Genomic DNA, 15,619 nt, shown 5'->3' on the forward strand with positions numbered 1-15,619 from the left:
GGTGAGGATGCACCATTGGTGGGAATGTAAATTGGTGCAGCCACTGTGGAAAACAGTATGGAGAGTCCTCAAAAATTAAAAATAGAAATACCGTATGATCCAATAGTTCCATGACTGGGTATTACTCAAAGAAAACAAAAACACTAATTCAAAAAGATATTTGCACCCTTATGTTTATTGCAGCATTATTTACAATAGCCAAGATATAGAAGCAACCCAAGTGCCCATTGACAGACGAATGGATAAGGAAGATGTGATACACACACACACACACACACACACACAAACACACACAGGAATTTTACACAGCCATAACAAAGATGAGCCTGTGACATTTGTGACAACATAGATGGACCTACAGGGTATTATGCTAAGTGAATTAAGTCAAAGACAAGTACCACAGGATTTCTCTCATGTGTGGAATCTAAAAGCGAATGAGTAAACAAACAAATGTTATGCTGTACACCTGAAGCTAATGTAGCAACATGTGTCAACTATACTCAAATTTTTTAGAAAAGGAATACAATGACAATTAGCACAGCAGTGGTGCCACTGCCTTGATTGGTGCTAAAGCACCGACAATTTTACACACCACTGATTTTGCCCCATCGGTGCAAATGCCAATACAGTTACAGGCATCTTATATCTTAGTAGTATCGTAAAAATAACTGTGACCTCACAGATGCCCTGCAAGCGTCTCAGAGAACCCCAGGATTCTGGGACTACATTTTAAGCACCACTGCTCTACAAGCTTCAGTGTTTTACCTTTTACATGTAGGCCTATGACTACAAAGGAATTTTTGTGTATAGTGTGGAGTAGGGAGGCCCAGGGTCTTTTTCCCCCCTCCATACTGATAGCCAGCTGCTACAGCCACATTTATTGAAAGTACCACCTTTTACTCACTGAAATGCAACTGGCAGTTTTGTCAATCGAATGACTATAATGTGTAATCTATTTCTGAGATTTCTGTTCCCTCCCATTAGTCCACTATCTTTCCTTGTGCCAGTATCACACTGTTTGAAGTGTTAGAGCTTTAGAGTAATTTTAAATGGTTTTATTGAGATATAATTGCCCTGTTAAATGAGTTTCAGGTGTGCGACAAAATGCTTTAATATTTGTATCCTTTAATTTCTACCAGCAACGTTTCATAGTTTTGGGTGAAGAGCTTTATTCTTCAGTAATACACTGGCTAGGAACATCAATAAGATGTCGAATAGACAGAATAATAATGATCATCCTTGTCTTGTTCCTGACTTCAGGGGGAGATCATCAGGTATAATATGAGCTGTAGTTCTGTGTTTGGTGTTTTGTTTGGGTTGTAGATATGCTTTATCAGATTGAGAATGTTCCCTTCTCATTTTGTTTAGAGTTTTTACCACAAATAGAGGCCGAATTTTATCAACTGAGTTACCATACAGTTTTTTTTCTCCTTTATTCTGAGACAATGATGCCTAAATTGATTTTAAAATGTTAACCTTGTATTCCTGAAGTAAATCCTGTTTGGTCATGATGCACAATTCTTTCCCTGCATCACTAGATGCAATTTGTGGACATCTTTAGAATTTTCACATCTATGTTCATTAAGGATATTGGCCTATAATTTTCCTTTGCTATAATGTGACAGATTTGGTACCAAAGTTGTTAACTTCCTAAAACAAGTTTGTAGGTGATCCCTTCTTTCTCTATGTCATGGTAGATCAGTGTTATTTCTTCCTTTAATATTTAAAGTAATTTTCCAGTAAAACCACTTGAAGTTTTCTTTGTGGAAATACCTTAAAAAAAAAAAACAGCTTTATTGGGGCAACTGAGTGGCTCAGGGGGTTAAGTGTCTGACTTCGGCTCAGGTCATGATCTCACAGTTTGTGAGTTTGAGCCCCGCATCGGGTTCTGTGCTGACAGCTCAGAGCCTGGAGCCTGCTCCAGATTCTGTGTCTCCCTCTCTTTCTCTCCCCTTCCCCTCCCCCACTGGCTCTCTGTCTCTGTCTCTCCCTCTCTCAAAACTGAATAAACATTTTTTAAAAAGAGCTTTATTGAGATATGGGAATAAATGATCTCTAACATCCTCATTTTACCCATTTTAATATTAGAATGTAGTTTATTCATTTATAAAACAAAATCTCCTGGTGTAAATGAGACAAACACCTATCTACTATTTGGTTCAATGGAACATACCAGTGCTTTTGATGTACCCATCCTTGATACAACCCCCCTCCCTCCTTTCCTAAGAAGTACCCATTGTACTGAACTTTGGGTTTGTCATTTCCTTAATTTACAATTTTTATCACGTCTCTTGGTATCCCTAAGCAAGAAATTGTTTCATTTATAGGCATTTAAACTTCTATCACTTTGTGCTGTTCGAGCTCCCCTGCAACTTGTTTTTTCCTCTTAAACTTCATGGTTGTAAACAGTAACCAAGTTGATGTGGGAAGCTGTACTGAAAGACCCATTTCTGGTTCCAAAGTTCTGTGCTTCAGTTTCCTCCACTATAGCGACTTTAACTGAATCTTCTCTCAATACTCTTCCAGGTCTGGGATTCTAATTTTACTTTTTACAATGAGTACAGAGGTGTATAGTTTGCTCTAACACTATAGCACTGGTCTGGTTTATTTGAGGCTGACTCTTTGATCAGGAACACAGTCCCCAGGGGAAGTGGGTCACGGTATCATTTTCAGACATTGTGGTAATACTGGAAGATTCCTTGAACAGAAAACTTTGGTATACAAGACAAGTTGTTTTAATACCAGGTTTGAGGTGGCACGCGGCAATGATCAGAAAAGACAGAATTCACAATGCAAAAATGCAAAGTTTATTTTCTTAAATAAAATACTATATTCATATCTATACAAATAATTATTACAACCATTAAAATGTTACATTTACCAATAAAAATTTCAAAACTTTAAACAAGAGCATGGTTCAGAATATTCACACCCTAATACAATGCATTTGTAAAAAGATGTCAAAATAAACAGGACCTATTCTTATTTACAACAGGGAGGACAATCCTGATCATATTATACATATCTGCTCTGGATTCCATTACAAAACAAATTAGTTCCCATTAGTATTATAAACCAGGTGATTTACAGTAATAGGACACAGTACACAGCAGACATCGCTGGCATGGGAATAGATACAAATATTACACTATTGAAAGACTACAGTTAGCTTTTTCTGGCGACTGCCCTACAGTAAGCCTCTCACCCAGTGTATCTATAAATAATTTGTGAAGGTAATTATGTCTTCCGATTTTCCACCTATTTTTACCAAAATGAATATATATATATATATATATATATATATATATATATAGCCTGCTGAAAGTGGAAGCAAATCTTTTCTTCACAGTAACACAACTGCAGCATCTTAAGCAACACTGTCTGGTCCCTTTCTTCTTGGAAGATCAACAGTTTAACTCCCTTAAAGGTTACCAATATAGTCAAGTCCAGTGCCTCAATGACCTCACAGATGAAAATGGTTTTAAGACTTGAGGGATGGGGGTAAAGAGATCCAGAGAAGTGAAGGAGTTAGATGGAGCAAGCTCTAAGTTCCTGGGACATCATATGGTGCCAAGCTGTATACACAACTGAGCCAAAAAAATAAAGAAAACCCCACAACTTATGATCATCTTCTTTAAAAGTGTTAAATTACAAATGAAGAGTTATCTTCTATGTCTCATGAGATCTCTAGTGACAGATTATGCAGATTATCATCCAAAATAACACCAATTTGAATATTATATCCACTTTCAACCCAAGTGGGCTCGTGTTTAGGAAGCATCTGAACACATGCGTGCGCCAGACCCCTGCGGTGGATAGGGTTTGTGCAAATACAGAAACAAGGATGTTGAATGACCACCACCTACAAGCTCTGAGTTTAAAAGGAGTTTTGCTTCTAGTACACTTTTTACAAGATCGGCATCAAAGATGGCTCAGAGAATGATAAGGCAACAGTGAGAAACATCAGCTGTTCTTGTCTTCTAGGTGTTTGACTACACAGCACGTACCATTCCGACTGGTCCTTTGCTATGTAACACAGGAGTGGGTAATATGTTCCAATGGCTGGTCTTAGGACCAGAGGCACAGTTTCAAGTAAAGTGCAGTACCAGGATAGAGGCATGTGGGCAGAACTAGAAGCTCTGTGTCCAAGAAGGGCCTCATGCTGGACTGCCCCAATCCAAACTTGGTGTCTCCCACAGACTCCAGTAAAAACACCGTCAAGCTCACACAGGAAGGTGTAGAATGCAGACAAAATATGGTTAAGTCAAAAAAAAAAAAAAAAAAAAAAAGGACTCTTTTCTGTTCATAGCATTTGGCCAAAAAAGGTAGTTCAAGAAGGAATGAGTTTCTGGCCTTTAACTTGCATATAGGTATCATAAAATCATCACTCACAGATTAACTTCACACTAGTTTATTTGGCTATTATTATTGCCCTCTGGATATACACAGCCATAGGCAATTAGCTCCAGGCAAAGGCAGAATTTATACAGACAACAGAAGTACGACCTCCAGGTTCCTAAAGTATCAACCCAAAGCCATCTGATTTAGGTATCACCTTTGAGCTTTCTAAACTCCTCCATGAGGAAAAGCAAAAACAAAAACCAAAGCAAGCTCATCAAAACAAGGAAGAGAACTAACTGTATGGCGCATTCAGTATCTTAAATTAATTCTGAACTAACTTTGTTTCAAGAAATTCTTGTTACCTCTTGATAGAATAGGAGATACAGTGGTTCCCAAAGCCAGGAACTGGGACTCACTCACTGATTTAGGAGCACGACTCACTGTCACACAATGATCCAGTAGATGGGTAGGCCCAATAAACATTTCAAGGCAGAGAAGTAATCATCCTAAGGAAATGAGCAGGTTCCCTGCCACCTGCTGACTCGCAGCAGATGGAAGAAAAGAGGAGCCTCGGTACCTATCTATCAAAGGGAGGACAAAGCTGAGAAGATGCTTATTAGTGAGTCTTTATCCTTTCTCAAAATTTTACAACCTTACCTCCATTAAAACACGTTTCCACATTTTTTTGGAGTATAAATTTCAGCCTTTCCATGATATGGATAATGTTAGAAGGCAAGAGCAAGGCAAATTAATTATCTTTAAAATGTTTAAATAATTTTGTATTTTAAGAAGGCTGATTTTTAAAAATGGATCTTTATTGCAGTTCACCCTGATACGTAAATGGAAATTGCTGCAAAAGAATATTCCCTCCTCATTCTTCTCTTTCCACAGTTCTAATATGTTAAATTTTATAAAGCATGATCACTGGGGGATGTGGCTCCTTACTTAGAAAAAAGATGCCATCCCTGGTCCCCCCAAAAGGTCTTATGATATAAACAAAAATAAATTTCCTGAAGTGGTATAAAATATCCCAAAAAGAGAAATGACATCAAACTTGATTTCTTTTATCCATGATTGACATATTAAAAGTTTATACAGGATGAAGTATCTGAAATTTTTCACTTCATTAGAAGTTACTGTGTTAAATGGTCAGAGTCAACTACTTTCTCTAATTGATTCTATGTGATCAGTAACACTAAAAGAGAGAAAAACAATTTAATTAATGACTCTCATTTATGATTCATAGGTTTGTATGTTTGTGTATTTTCATAAATTACAAAATTATCTGTGGAAATGGTTTTACATTCTATAGTCATATATGAGCAAGCCAAGAATAACATTAAAGTTTACTATTTGTTTTCTGCCATACCTTTGCCAAAAATTATATCCAGAGATTGCTAGATATTAAATGAAATTCCTCCCCCAAATCATTTAGCTCTAATTATCAAATACTTAATATACTGCTGATAAATCTTGTACACTCATGCTTTTAAATCAAATAAGATTACTCTTCTCTGAACACTTTCAGAACTGAGTCCATATATACAATGATCTCTTACATATATATGCACATGTCTGTAAGATAATTAGAGCTACATGTAAGCAGGAGCCAAATTATTTGCAGAGAGTCATATCTTTCTTCAGAGGGTCAAATAAGCCTTACTTAGGGGTAGGGGCTCATTTGAGATCAAAGTACATTCTTGGAATGAAAGCTCTGAAACATGTAAATGCTATCTCTGAACAGGGCTGAGCAGAAAAATAAAATCAATGCAACAGAGAAATACCTGAAAGTGCCAGGCTTTGAGGCCTTTCTATTGCAATGTTCAAATTGATCTTCTCCTTAGCCTGTTACCTTCGTTCTATCTAACAGTGCCCAGTTCTTCAGGACTCAATAGCCACCACGCTGTGCGTGCGTGCGTGCATGCATGCGCGTGTGTGTGTGTGTGTCAGAGACAGAGAGACAGAGAGACGGAGGAAGGGAGAATGAATAACCAAACATATTGAACACTACCTTTCTTGAAATTGGCAGGCTGGACCTTTCAAGTACAGAGAAAAACTTGAATGTTACAACCTAAAACTCAATTAAAAAACAAGCCATAAATCTCATGTTTCCCCTCAATTAAAAGTTTTAACTACTGTGTTTATCTGTTGTCTTATTTAAGTAACTCCTATTCTTCCCCATGAGTATTTTGAAGGAGAAAATACAGAAGCTTTTCTTGTTTACATTTTTTTTTCTTGCTCCCAGGAGGCTGCTTCAGTCAGCAGCAGGAGGAGGGAGGAAAGTTTGGTAAGAACAGTTCAAGAGGCACACGTGACCCTTCCACTGAGTCTTCACAAGAGGTATTCGCCAGAGTTAACAGCTCTGACCCAGCCTGAGAAGGCATTTTTAAGGAGGAAAAAATAAAATGCTGGCTCTTGGGTTTACTTTATTAACAGAGCAGACAGAACCATGTATATGTATCTCTCCCACTTGATCCTATATTTGGCAGAATATAACAACAACAAAAAGTAATAGGTTTGAGAATATGAGTATATATGGTTGTTTTCAGAGGTTTTTTTTAAGTTTTCAAAATTCAATATATGAGTGTGTGTGTGTGTGTGTGTGTGTGTGTGTGTGTGTACATAATTAATTAACTTCTGTGGGGCTTTTAAAAACCCTAACATCCAGTTTTCCAATACTTCAGCAGGTCTCAGGTCTCAATTTCCATTTCCAGATGGCAGGCCAATTTTTAAAGGACCAGTTTATATTTTCAAATCTATGTCTGTGTTCTGTCCCCCTTCTCCCCCTCCCCCCACACACTCACACACAGAGACATATACAGAGACAATTTTTTGAAGCACCATTTCACATCTACCATCAGGAAAAATAATGAACAAATTTGTCTTCTCATTACAATTCTACTATATGGGGTAATAATGTAACATACAATGCCATCTTTTAAATATAAATATCAATAAATGAAAACACTGACAGAGCTTAAGACTCTGCTCAGAAATATTTAAAAAGTAAGGCTCATATAACCGTGTAAATTCCAAACACACTATTTACTGAGCAGTCCCTAATGATTAACAAATATAAAAGAAAGCATTTCAAGCTCAAATAAATAGAATGAAGAAAATGTTAAAAACAAAGTTCACCGATGAAGCAACAATCTTTGCCAAAACACATGTAAAATTCTGCAATACAACTGCTTTTATCCTTAGGACCTGATGCAAAAATGCAAGCACAAAATGGACAAAGTCTATGTACTTTGCTTTTCAGATTGCTATTTTTAAGGCTAAGTAAGGAAGACCTTTGCTTTCCAGGATCTTGGCACACTGAAAGATAACATGGCTCCCTAATTTGAAGAATGAGACATTAAAATTCAGATAGCTTAGGCATTATTATCATTAAGAAAGAAGCCTCTACCTACAGCAAACCTTGGGAGTAAAGGCTGATCGAGCAACTCATTTATTTGCTAACTGCTTGATTTGAACCATGGACATTCATTCTACATTAATTCAATACCTGCCAGAGGCAAGAAACTGTTCTAGATGCTGTCATCAGCCAAGCACTTGGTGATGAGCCACTGCGTTATATCGAAGTGTCTGTATTTTTGGAGAGCAACTCAAATACCTCAAGTTATCTATTTTACAAATGATCAGCAATCAAATTTAAAATCTAGGTTCTTTCCTACTACCCCACACACGCCAAAGGGATTTTCCCCCAACTTCCAGCTGGTAAGTATTTAGGGAATATAAGATTACAAATCAAACTTGAAAATGCGACTCCGCTTGAAAAACTTAAAAAGCACACCGTGCAGTTAAAAATGAAAGATAGTTTGTTGCTGGCAACCCAGTATTCACATCATCTCTGACGTGGCTTCCCTACATTCGGAAGATAACTGGAAACTGATTACACAAACACAAAGACATACACACACACACACACCACCTCCCTCACCATGTGCATTATGTGTGCATGCACACACAAACACATTTGTAATCTCACCCGATACATTTACATTTAGTCTATCAGTATTTAAACAGCTGAACTGCAGTCATGACCTAAAATATGGCTTATGTTGTGGGCAGGTCTGTTTGAGGACTGCTTGGAAGAGTCAGAGGCAGAGGAGTTTGCTATTGTAAGCAAAGGTGACATTGCCGAGCCATCGGGAAGAGCTGTAGCTATTTCTGGAAACAAAGATGTCATATTAAAGTTAGACAAGTGAGAATTGGTCATGTGCATTGGTGGCATGTCAGGGAGCAGAGGAAAACTTGGTTGAGCAAAACCAACAGGTCTAGGAGGAGACAGAATTGATCCAAATCGGTTATTTAAGCTTCCACTGTTTACTTTCTCAGTGCTAGGATTTGAGAACATTTGATTAGAAAAATAGGGGATGGAAATATCATTAGACAGTGTAGGATGAGCAGGGGAGTAGGGGGGATAGAAGGACGGCAGAGTATTTTGGGGATCTACAGGGATAAGAGCTGGCGTTCGAGTGGCACTAGGCTGAGTAACCTGTGGAATGAAAGAAGTATTAGCATTTATTGGTGGATTCATGCCACCCTCGGGAATAAAAGGAAAACCGAAATTTTGTGATAGTGTATGCTGGTCAGGCGCTGAGTTATCATTAGGTACTTGTGGGCTATCGGGCATGAAACGAACAATACTTCCTCTCTTCTCTGTAGTGGCTTGTTGGCGTCCAAGAATCATACTGCCACTAGTGGACAGAGGAAGATGGGGAAGACTTGGGTCAAAGACATTACTATGTCTTTGGTTTCCGGAACGATTCCTTTCAGGTTGACGAATTTTGGAACCACTGCTGTCTTGCAAGGGATGCCTTGATCGCTGGGGAACTGAAGAGTTAGTTGGACGTACAGGAGGCCCTTGTTCAGCATTTCCGTGAGACACAGACGGATGGGGCAAAGCTGGCCTTGCAACCCCATGCATGTTGGTTGTGACCGGAGGGTTCATGTGGCCCTTGGTCCCATGACTATCAGTTATCCTCATGGGATTGGACTTCTGTACAGACACATTGGGACTTGTGTTTCGACCCTGAATATCTCCTGAAGAAGAAGAACTTGAGAAAGGAATATTCAGGGTGCTGTTCCTGGTGTTAATCGCACCTAGGGACATGTCACAACTCTCCCTGTTTTGACTCTCACTCTCTCTTCTAATATGGACACTTTCATGGGTTGGGGGACAATTATAGTCAATTGCAGAGGATGGACCACACTGTGTGTTCCTCTGATGTTCTGAGAGTGACCTCTGGCTTCCAAGGACCTGATCACCAAGGTGAGGGGCAAGTAAACTCTGCATGAAACTCTGGTGGCATGTGTTCTCACTGTCCCTTGGTGGGATGGCATTTCCTGTCGGAATACTCTGAACTGGTGGATAAGATAATCTCTTTTGGCGGTCGATTGGTGGTGGACCAGGGTTTTGACTAATTCGAAAAGCCTGGGACTGCATACTCCTCAATGATGATACCGGGTTACCTATTTCACTATTTCTTGAAGACTGTACTTCAAAATTACTCTGGGGCTGCTGACTGGCTCCACTTGGTTTAAACGTCTGACAGTCAGTAAGGCGGATATCCGAGGCAACAGTATGGTCCACGCGACCCTGCATATTGTGAACGGCCAAACTCTTATTTCTGGGAACATCAAGATAGCTTCTCATTTCAAGCTGATCTGAAACTCTGGAACCCTGAAGTGACATGCCCATTCTCTGCTCTGAGTTAGAAGATGTCTTTCCAATAAGTGCCTCGGCAGAATAACTTGAAACTCTATTTCTCTCTGGCCTGTGTGGAGTACAGGGCATGTCTGAAGGCCTAGTCACGATACTGGGCTGGGACACCATTTGTTGCTCTATGCCCCTTGAAGTCAAAAGCCTCTGCAATGGATTATGCCCAGATACATGTTCAGAAGAAACCCCCGAACCTTGCTGCCTGCTTCCAACATCCTGCTGCTGGTGTATCATATCTTGACTGAGATGGTTCTGGGGATGGTTGTGGTGGCTCCGGCTGGTCGAAGGGTTTTCACAACTCTTCTCTGGCTGGGAACTTCCAAAATGTTGCTGCATCTGTTGCTGCATCTGCTGATGGTGGGGATGTGGCTGACCACTCTTGGGGCGGGACTGGTCAGTTCCATGGTGCTTTGGTTGTAAGGAAAGCTGAGAGGCCTGAGTGCCCTGAACGAGATTCCTCTTTTTCTGCATCTGGACTTCCTGCTGGAGAGTTCTCTGTTGGTGGACATTATGTGGCTGAGAGTGGACAGAGCTCTCTGCATGAGGCGCGTGACGCTGCAGTTGGTACAAGTGATGCCTCTCTCTTAACTGTCCTGCTTGCTGCTGCTGCTGCTGCTGCTGCTGCTGCTGCTGCTTTAAGTAGAGGTGGTTACCGTGCAGGTGAGATACCCCTTGGGCTGGAACATGCTGTTGCAGGGCCTGGAGATGTTGACTGGCCTGGGTTTGCTGCTGCTCGGTAACTGAATTCTGAGAACTGCATTGAACTTCCGTTTGTCTCAATGCAGGGGCCCCAAAATTGTTACTCGGTGGAAATAATCGTGCGAGGCCATCTCCATGTGCTGGGTTGCTAATAGGCACAACAGAGTTTGCAGAGTTGGGAGGGAGCTGACTGACCATCATCTGAGTCTGATCAGAAATGCTGTCCGGAGTGCGGTTCATCAGCGACATAGCTTCAAGCCTCAGCGGGGCTGGCTGACAGTGCTTTTGACGTTTAGCTGAAGACAATAAAAGGTCGTCTTGGACAGCACGCTTGGCAGAGTCTTTGCGGCTTTCCTGACTTGGCTTTAAGAGTGGCTCTTGAACCTGTGGATTTGGTATGGTGCCAGTAATGGTGTTTAGCTGTTCTTGGGAATATTCGGTCATCAGAGCTGGCCCGGGAGGCTGACCACCGTAGGAACTAGATGCAACGGTCAGATTAACCGTTGCCGGAACAGGTGCTTGCTCTGCAGTTTGGGATAGACCAGCACAGCTGACCAGAGGATGGCTGATGGTGCTCTGGTGGATAAGATTATTGACACTTAAACTGGTGATGCTTGGTGGCTGAGAAGTCGAAACCTGTAAAGAGGCATTTGATGTTTTGATTCCTACAGAACAACTTGGTTTTCCGAGGGATCTATCCACAGTTGCTTCGATTGAGTCCTGAGAATTAAATTCATTTGGTGTTGCTTCTGCCTGTCCTGGGCCACTCTCTTTAGACATCTGTGTTTTGAAAGGCTGGTCTCCCTCTAAAGGTGAGGCTTCAGAAGGCTTTGAAGTAACCTCCCTCATATCAGCCTGGGTGCCAGCTCTTCCCTTCTCAAGGTTCTCCTGGTCAAAAATAGCTCTTGCAGCAAGAGCAACTATATCAGTTTGCTCTACAAAGGTACAGCTGTCACAGGTATTCGTTGTTGCATTGCTGGTGACATCCTCTCTCGTTGTTTCAGGAAGCATGGATGCAACTGAGAAACTACGACTACTGCCAGAGCTGGTGGACATGGGAGAGTCGGCCTGCCTGCTGACAAGCAAAGAGCCATTAATAACCTCCTGATCAGGGACGCAGGAGTGGTGTTGCCCCGGACCTCTGTCATCACTGTTCATCAGTAACAGCTCCTGTTTGGGATGTAAATCGACACTTGAATCCGCCATTTTAGAATTTTCAGAAGGAAAGTCAGGATGGTCCACCGGCACCGAAAGAGACAATTTCTGAGGGTCTTTTTCTTTAGCAAGACCAGACAGCAATGCAGTCAAACCCTGCCCCTTTAACAGACCTGTCGTTTGCATCGTATCTGATGAGTCTTGCTCCACCCTGCAAGGTTCAGCAATGATTTCTACCTCAGAAGCACAGTCAGTGCTTGTAGTGCTAGTGGTGGATGAGAGCCCAGAAACCTGAGAAACCAAAAGGTGGGGATCATTTGGAGATGGAATCAACACGCTGGCTGAAGTGCAGGATTTGGCAGCATCTGACAATGCCAAACTAGCTGGTGGCTTATCCTGAGATGCCTCTTGCTGCAGAATGGGGGCAGAATCTTTGGATTTTGCTGGGGCCATTACAAAATGTTCACTCGTTACAGATGCTTGGGAGGGTGAGCTAGACTCTTCTGTTGACTTAGATTTGGGGACAGATTCGGGTATCACGGATTCAGGATTCAGAACATCCAAAGAATGTGAACCAGAAACACTCACACAATTTGCCTGGGACATGGTGACAGACGGTAACACGACAGGGAGGCTTTCCAGCAGTCCATCACCACATGACGGCTCTGCTGTGGCTTCAGTGCCAGGGCAGGCTAACTTGCCCACCTCTCTGACTGGATTCGGGGGACATGCGGACTTGTGAGCTGCTAAGTGTTTCTTGGCACCTGGCTTCTTAAACCTTTTTGACTTCACATTAGGTAAACAAGCTACAGTGTTCACTGAGGGAGTAGTTACCAGACTATAAGTACTGGGTAGTGTGGCAGAATTATCGATTGTCATGGGAGATGCTACCGTTGTTGTTAATGAAACACTGTGAACTGGGATGGTTTGACTACTTGCGGCAGTTGGGGGATTGGCAGGCTGGCTAATAGACAACTGTACACAGCTCTGCCCAGCCATCTGTGATATGCTTTGATTGAGGCTGGCCAAAGCTCCAAATGTATTCAGGGCAACATTGGTGTTTGGATCTTCGCTGGTGGTGGGTTGGATAATTTGCATAGGGGTTTGATTTGTAGTTCCTGATGAGGACATCACAGGCTGCAAAGCAAAGAGCTGTCCATTTAAAGAAATGGTTTGAGGCTGTTGTTGGTTTGACATGGTAACAGAAAAAGTTTGTGTTGAACTAGATGTTGATAGAGATGAAGGTCTTGGTAATATATGGACAAGATGCTTTCCTCCAAAAGTCTGGGGGGTCGAAACATTTTGCACTGAACTATTAGACCCTAGTAGAGCATTGGCTCCACTGACAGGGAGTCGAACAGAACCAGGAGGTGGAGCTGAGAGGAGCGGCAAAGGATTCTGATTAGCTGCCTGTATGATCACTATCTGCTGACCTACTGTTTGGTTGGGAACCTCTGCTCTCATCACTGTTGGGCAAGGGGTGGTGCTGGGGGGCTGAAGAATGATAACATTTTGATTAGCTGTAGCTGCATTCACAGCCGACCCAACTGGCTGAGCCATCTGAATCACCTGCATTGCTGAATTCAATGGAAGGATACTTTTTGGAGGCTGAGATTTAACTTGTGGTTGGGCAATTAGTGGCTGCATAGGTAAAGATGGACAAGAAGGCAAGGTGACAACTACTTGCTCAACCACCTGCCCATCTGCGGGAAAGGAATTATTCACGTTGACGCCCGTAGCGACGTGTCTACTGTGGCTGGTCGTGGGAGGGCTGCTACCAGACTCATTTAATACCGGAGTCACTGCAGAAGAAGGTGTCTGGCTTAAGGGCTGAATAGTGTTTCCCGCCAGTTGCAAAGTAGTCCACGTCGTCTGTGTGTTTCCAGCGGAGGAAATTCGGGTAAGGCTATTAATGTTTTTCAAATCCGAAGCACTAACACTGGAAGAAGGCAAAGAACAAGAAAGAGTCCAACTATTGTCCAAAGGGTTTGCAGAAAGAGTGCTTACAGGAGTGGTGGTCTTCCCTCCTGCAGGGGCAGAAGGGGCCACCGCTGCAGTAACACTCGCCGAGTCTGCACCCTTGCTGATGCTCACTGGACAAGCATCACCTGCAGATCTGGGAGGCTGGGAACAGACTGTGGTGGTAACTGAGACAACAAAGGTGGTTTGAAAATCATTTCTGAAATCCTGGATGCTCAGGCAGGACTGGCTTCCGTGGTGCACTTTAGTGGCAGTCGCTGAGGAAGTGGTGGGGACGCCTGTGGCACAAGGGACTGTTTTCTTCAATAATTTGGGGCTCTCTTGCCCATTCTTATTTTCAGGAGAACTTTGATCACTTAGACACGTGTGCACGGAACGATGTTGGTGAGGTTCACGCCCAATGGGAACTGCGATCAGTGGGCCGTTGGTGGCACCAAGCACGCTTGATTCGCTTTCAGAGGTGGAAAGCTCGAGAATATTTTGAGCAGGAATGGTAGCAGGAAGACAAAGAGGAACAGGCTGGTTGGCAGCCAATGCAGAAACTGTGGTCTGATGCCATGGCTTGTTTTCAGAAGGGTAAACTCCAGAAATAGACACAGGAGTCACAAGATTGCAAGTCCTCTGTACTGGCACCACATTGGCGGTCTGCTTTTGTAAATTATGACCAACATTAAAGGTTATCCCCTGAACAGCTGTTCCCTGGCTATTTCCACAAGGCTGACTCCCGTTGGAATAAACAATGATATTTTTTTGAACCTGATCACTGGGAATAACAACAGAGACCTTTGAGTTTTTAAGATTTCCTTTCCAGTGGATTGTAGGGTCATCATATAGGCATATGTCATTTGCTTTCAGTAATTCAATATATCGGCCATTTTCTTTTTGAATTTCTTCCAATTGTTTACGTAGCTTTTTAATTTCTTCAGCTACAATATTAAAAATAAAAATGAAACAATTACCTGGTAGTGTCAGTACTTACAGTAACTTAAGAAAAAACTGTGTGCTAACTACCAAAGTCTAATTCTAGCATTTCGAAATACCTCATCTGAGAATCTTCAGTTCTTTTCTAATGCAAGTTCTTTCTCCTTTTTACATTGGTGTAACAAGCCTCTATCCTATCCTTTTAAAAATAAATATCTTTAAAAGTAAGGTCAGAAATTACTCATAATGTAGAAATCTCAAAATTCCCAATTCAAAAATTCCCAATGGGGCAGCTACCAAGGTAAAAGAAGGGAAGGCACACTGATATCATGGTCACATGCTAGGAAAATAACACTGAATATCAATATAATAGCATTTACATGCTATAACAGCTAACATTACTTGTGGTGGTAATAGTCAGTCTCTTTTATAAATGGCTTTAAACTCACTTCTATTTTACTCTTTGAAATGCCAGAGACAGTGGAACAGGTTGAAGGTAAAGTAGTAGAGCACCAAAGAAAGCATCAATAATGGAACTTCAATCTCCCTTGACAGGGCCAATGGACATATGCTACCGTCACAGCCCTACTCTTTTCTAAGGGAGAGAACTTCACCCATGGATCCTACTACTGGGGCAACCTTTGCTGTTGGTATTTATGCTCTGTGACTCCAGACATCCCATCTGTCTTGCCACAGTGGTAGATCTCTCCCCTCCCCATCCACCAAAGGCAGCCAATCTTCAAAGCCAATGCCCTGTGAAGTGGCCTGAAATAAAAAGTTCTGTTCTGACAAGGA

At 41.7% G+C, this 15,619-nt stretch overlaps 1 protein-coding gene across 2 annotated transcripts in view; it reads right to left on the reverse strand.

The window, feature by feature from the left end:
* Positions 1-2,784: 2,784 nt before the first annotated feature.
* Positions 2,785-15,619, reverse strand: part of USF3 (upstream transcription factor family member 3) — a 58,033-nt gene continuing 45,198 nt past the window's right edge. For both annotated transcript variants that reach the window (XM_060639977.3, XM_078453014.2), the window contains one exon: positions 2,785-14,829. In XM_060639977.3, coding sequence (XP_060495960.2) covers positions 8,363-14,829 — 6,467 coding nt within the window. In that variant the 3' untranslated portion in view covers positions 2,785-8,362. The remainder of the gene's footprint in view (positions 14,830-15,619) is intronic.

This window comes from Panthera onca, chromosome C2 (assembly GCF_046562875.1).
Source record: "Panthera onca isolate mPanOnc1 chromosome C2, mPanOnc1 haplotype 2, whole genome shotgun sequence".
NCBI classification, from domain to species: Eukaryota; Metazoa; Chordata; class Mammalia; order Carnivora; family Felidae; genus Panthera; species Panthera onca.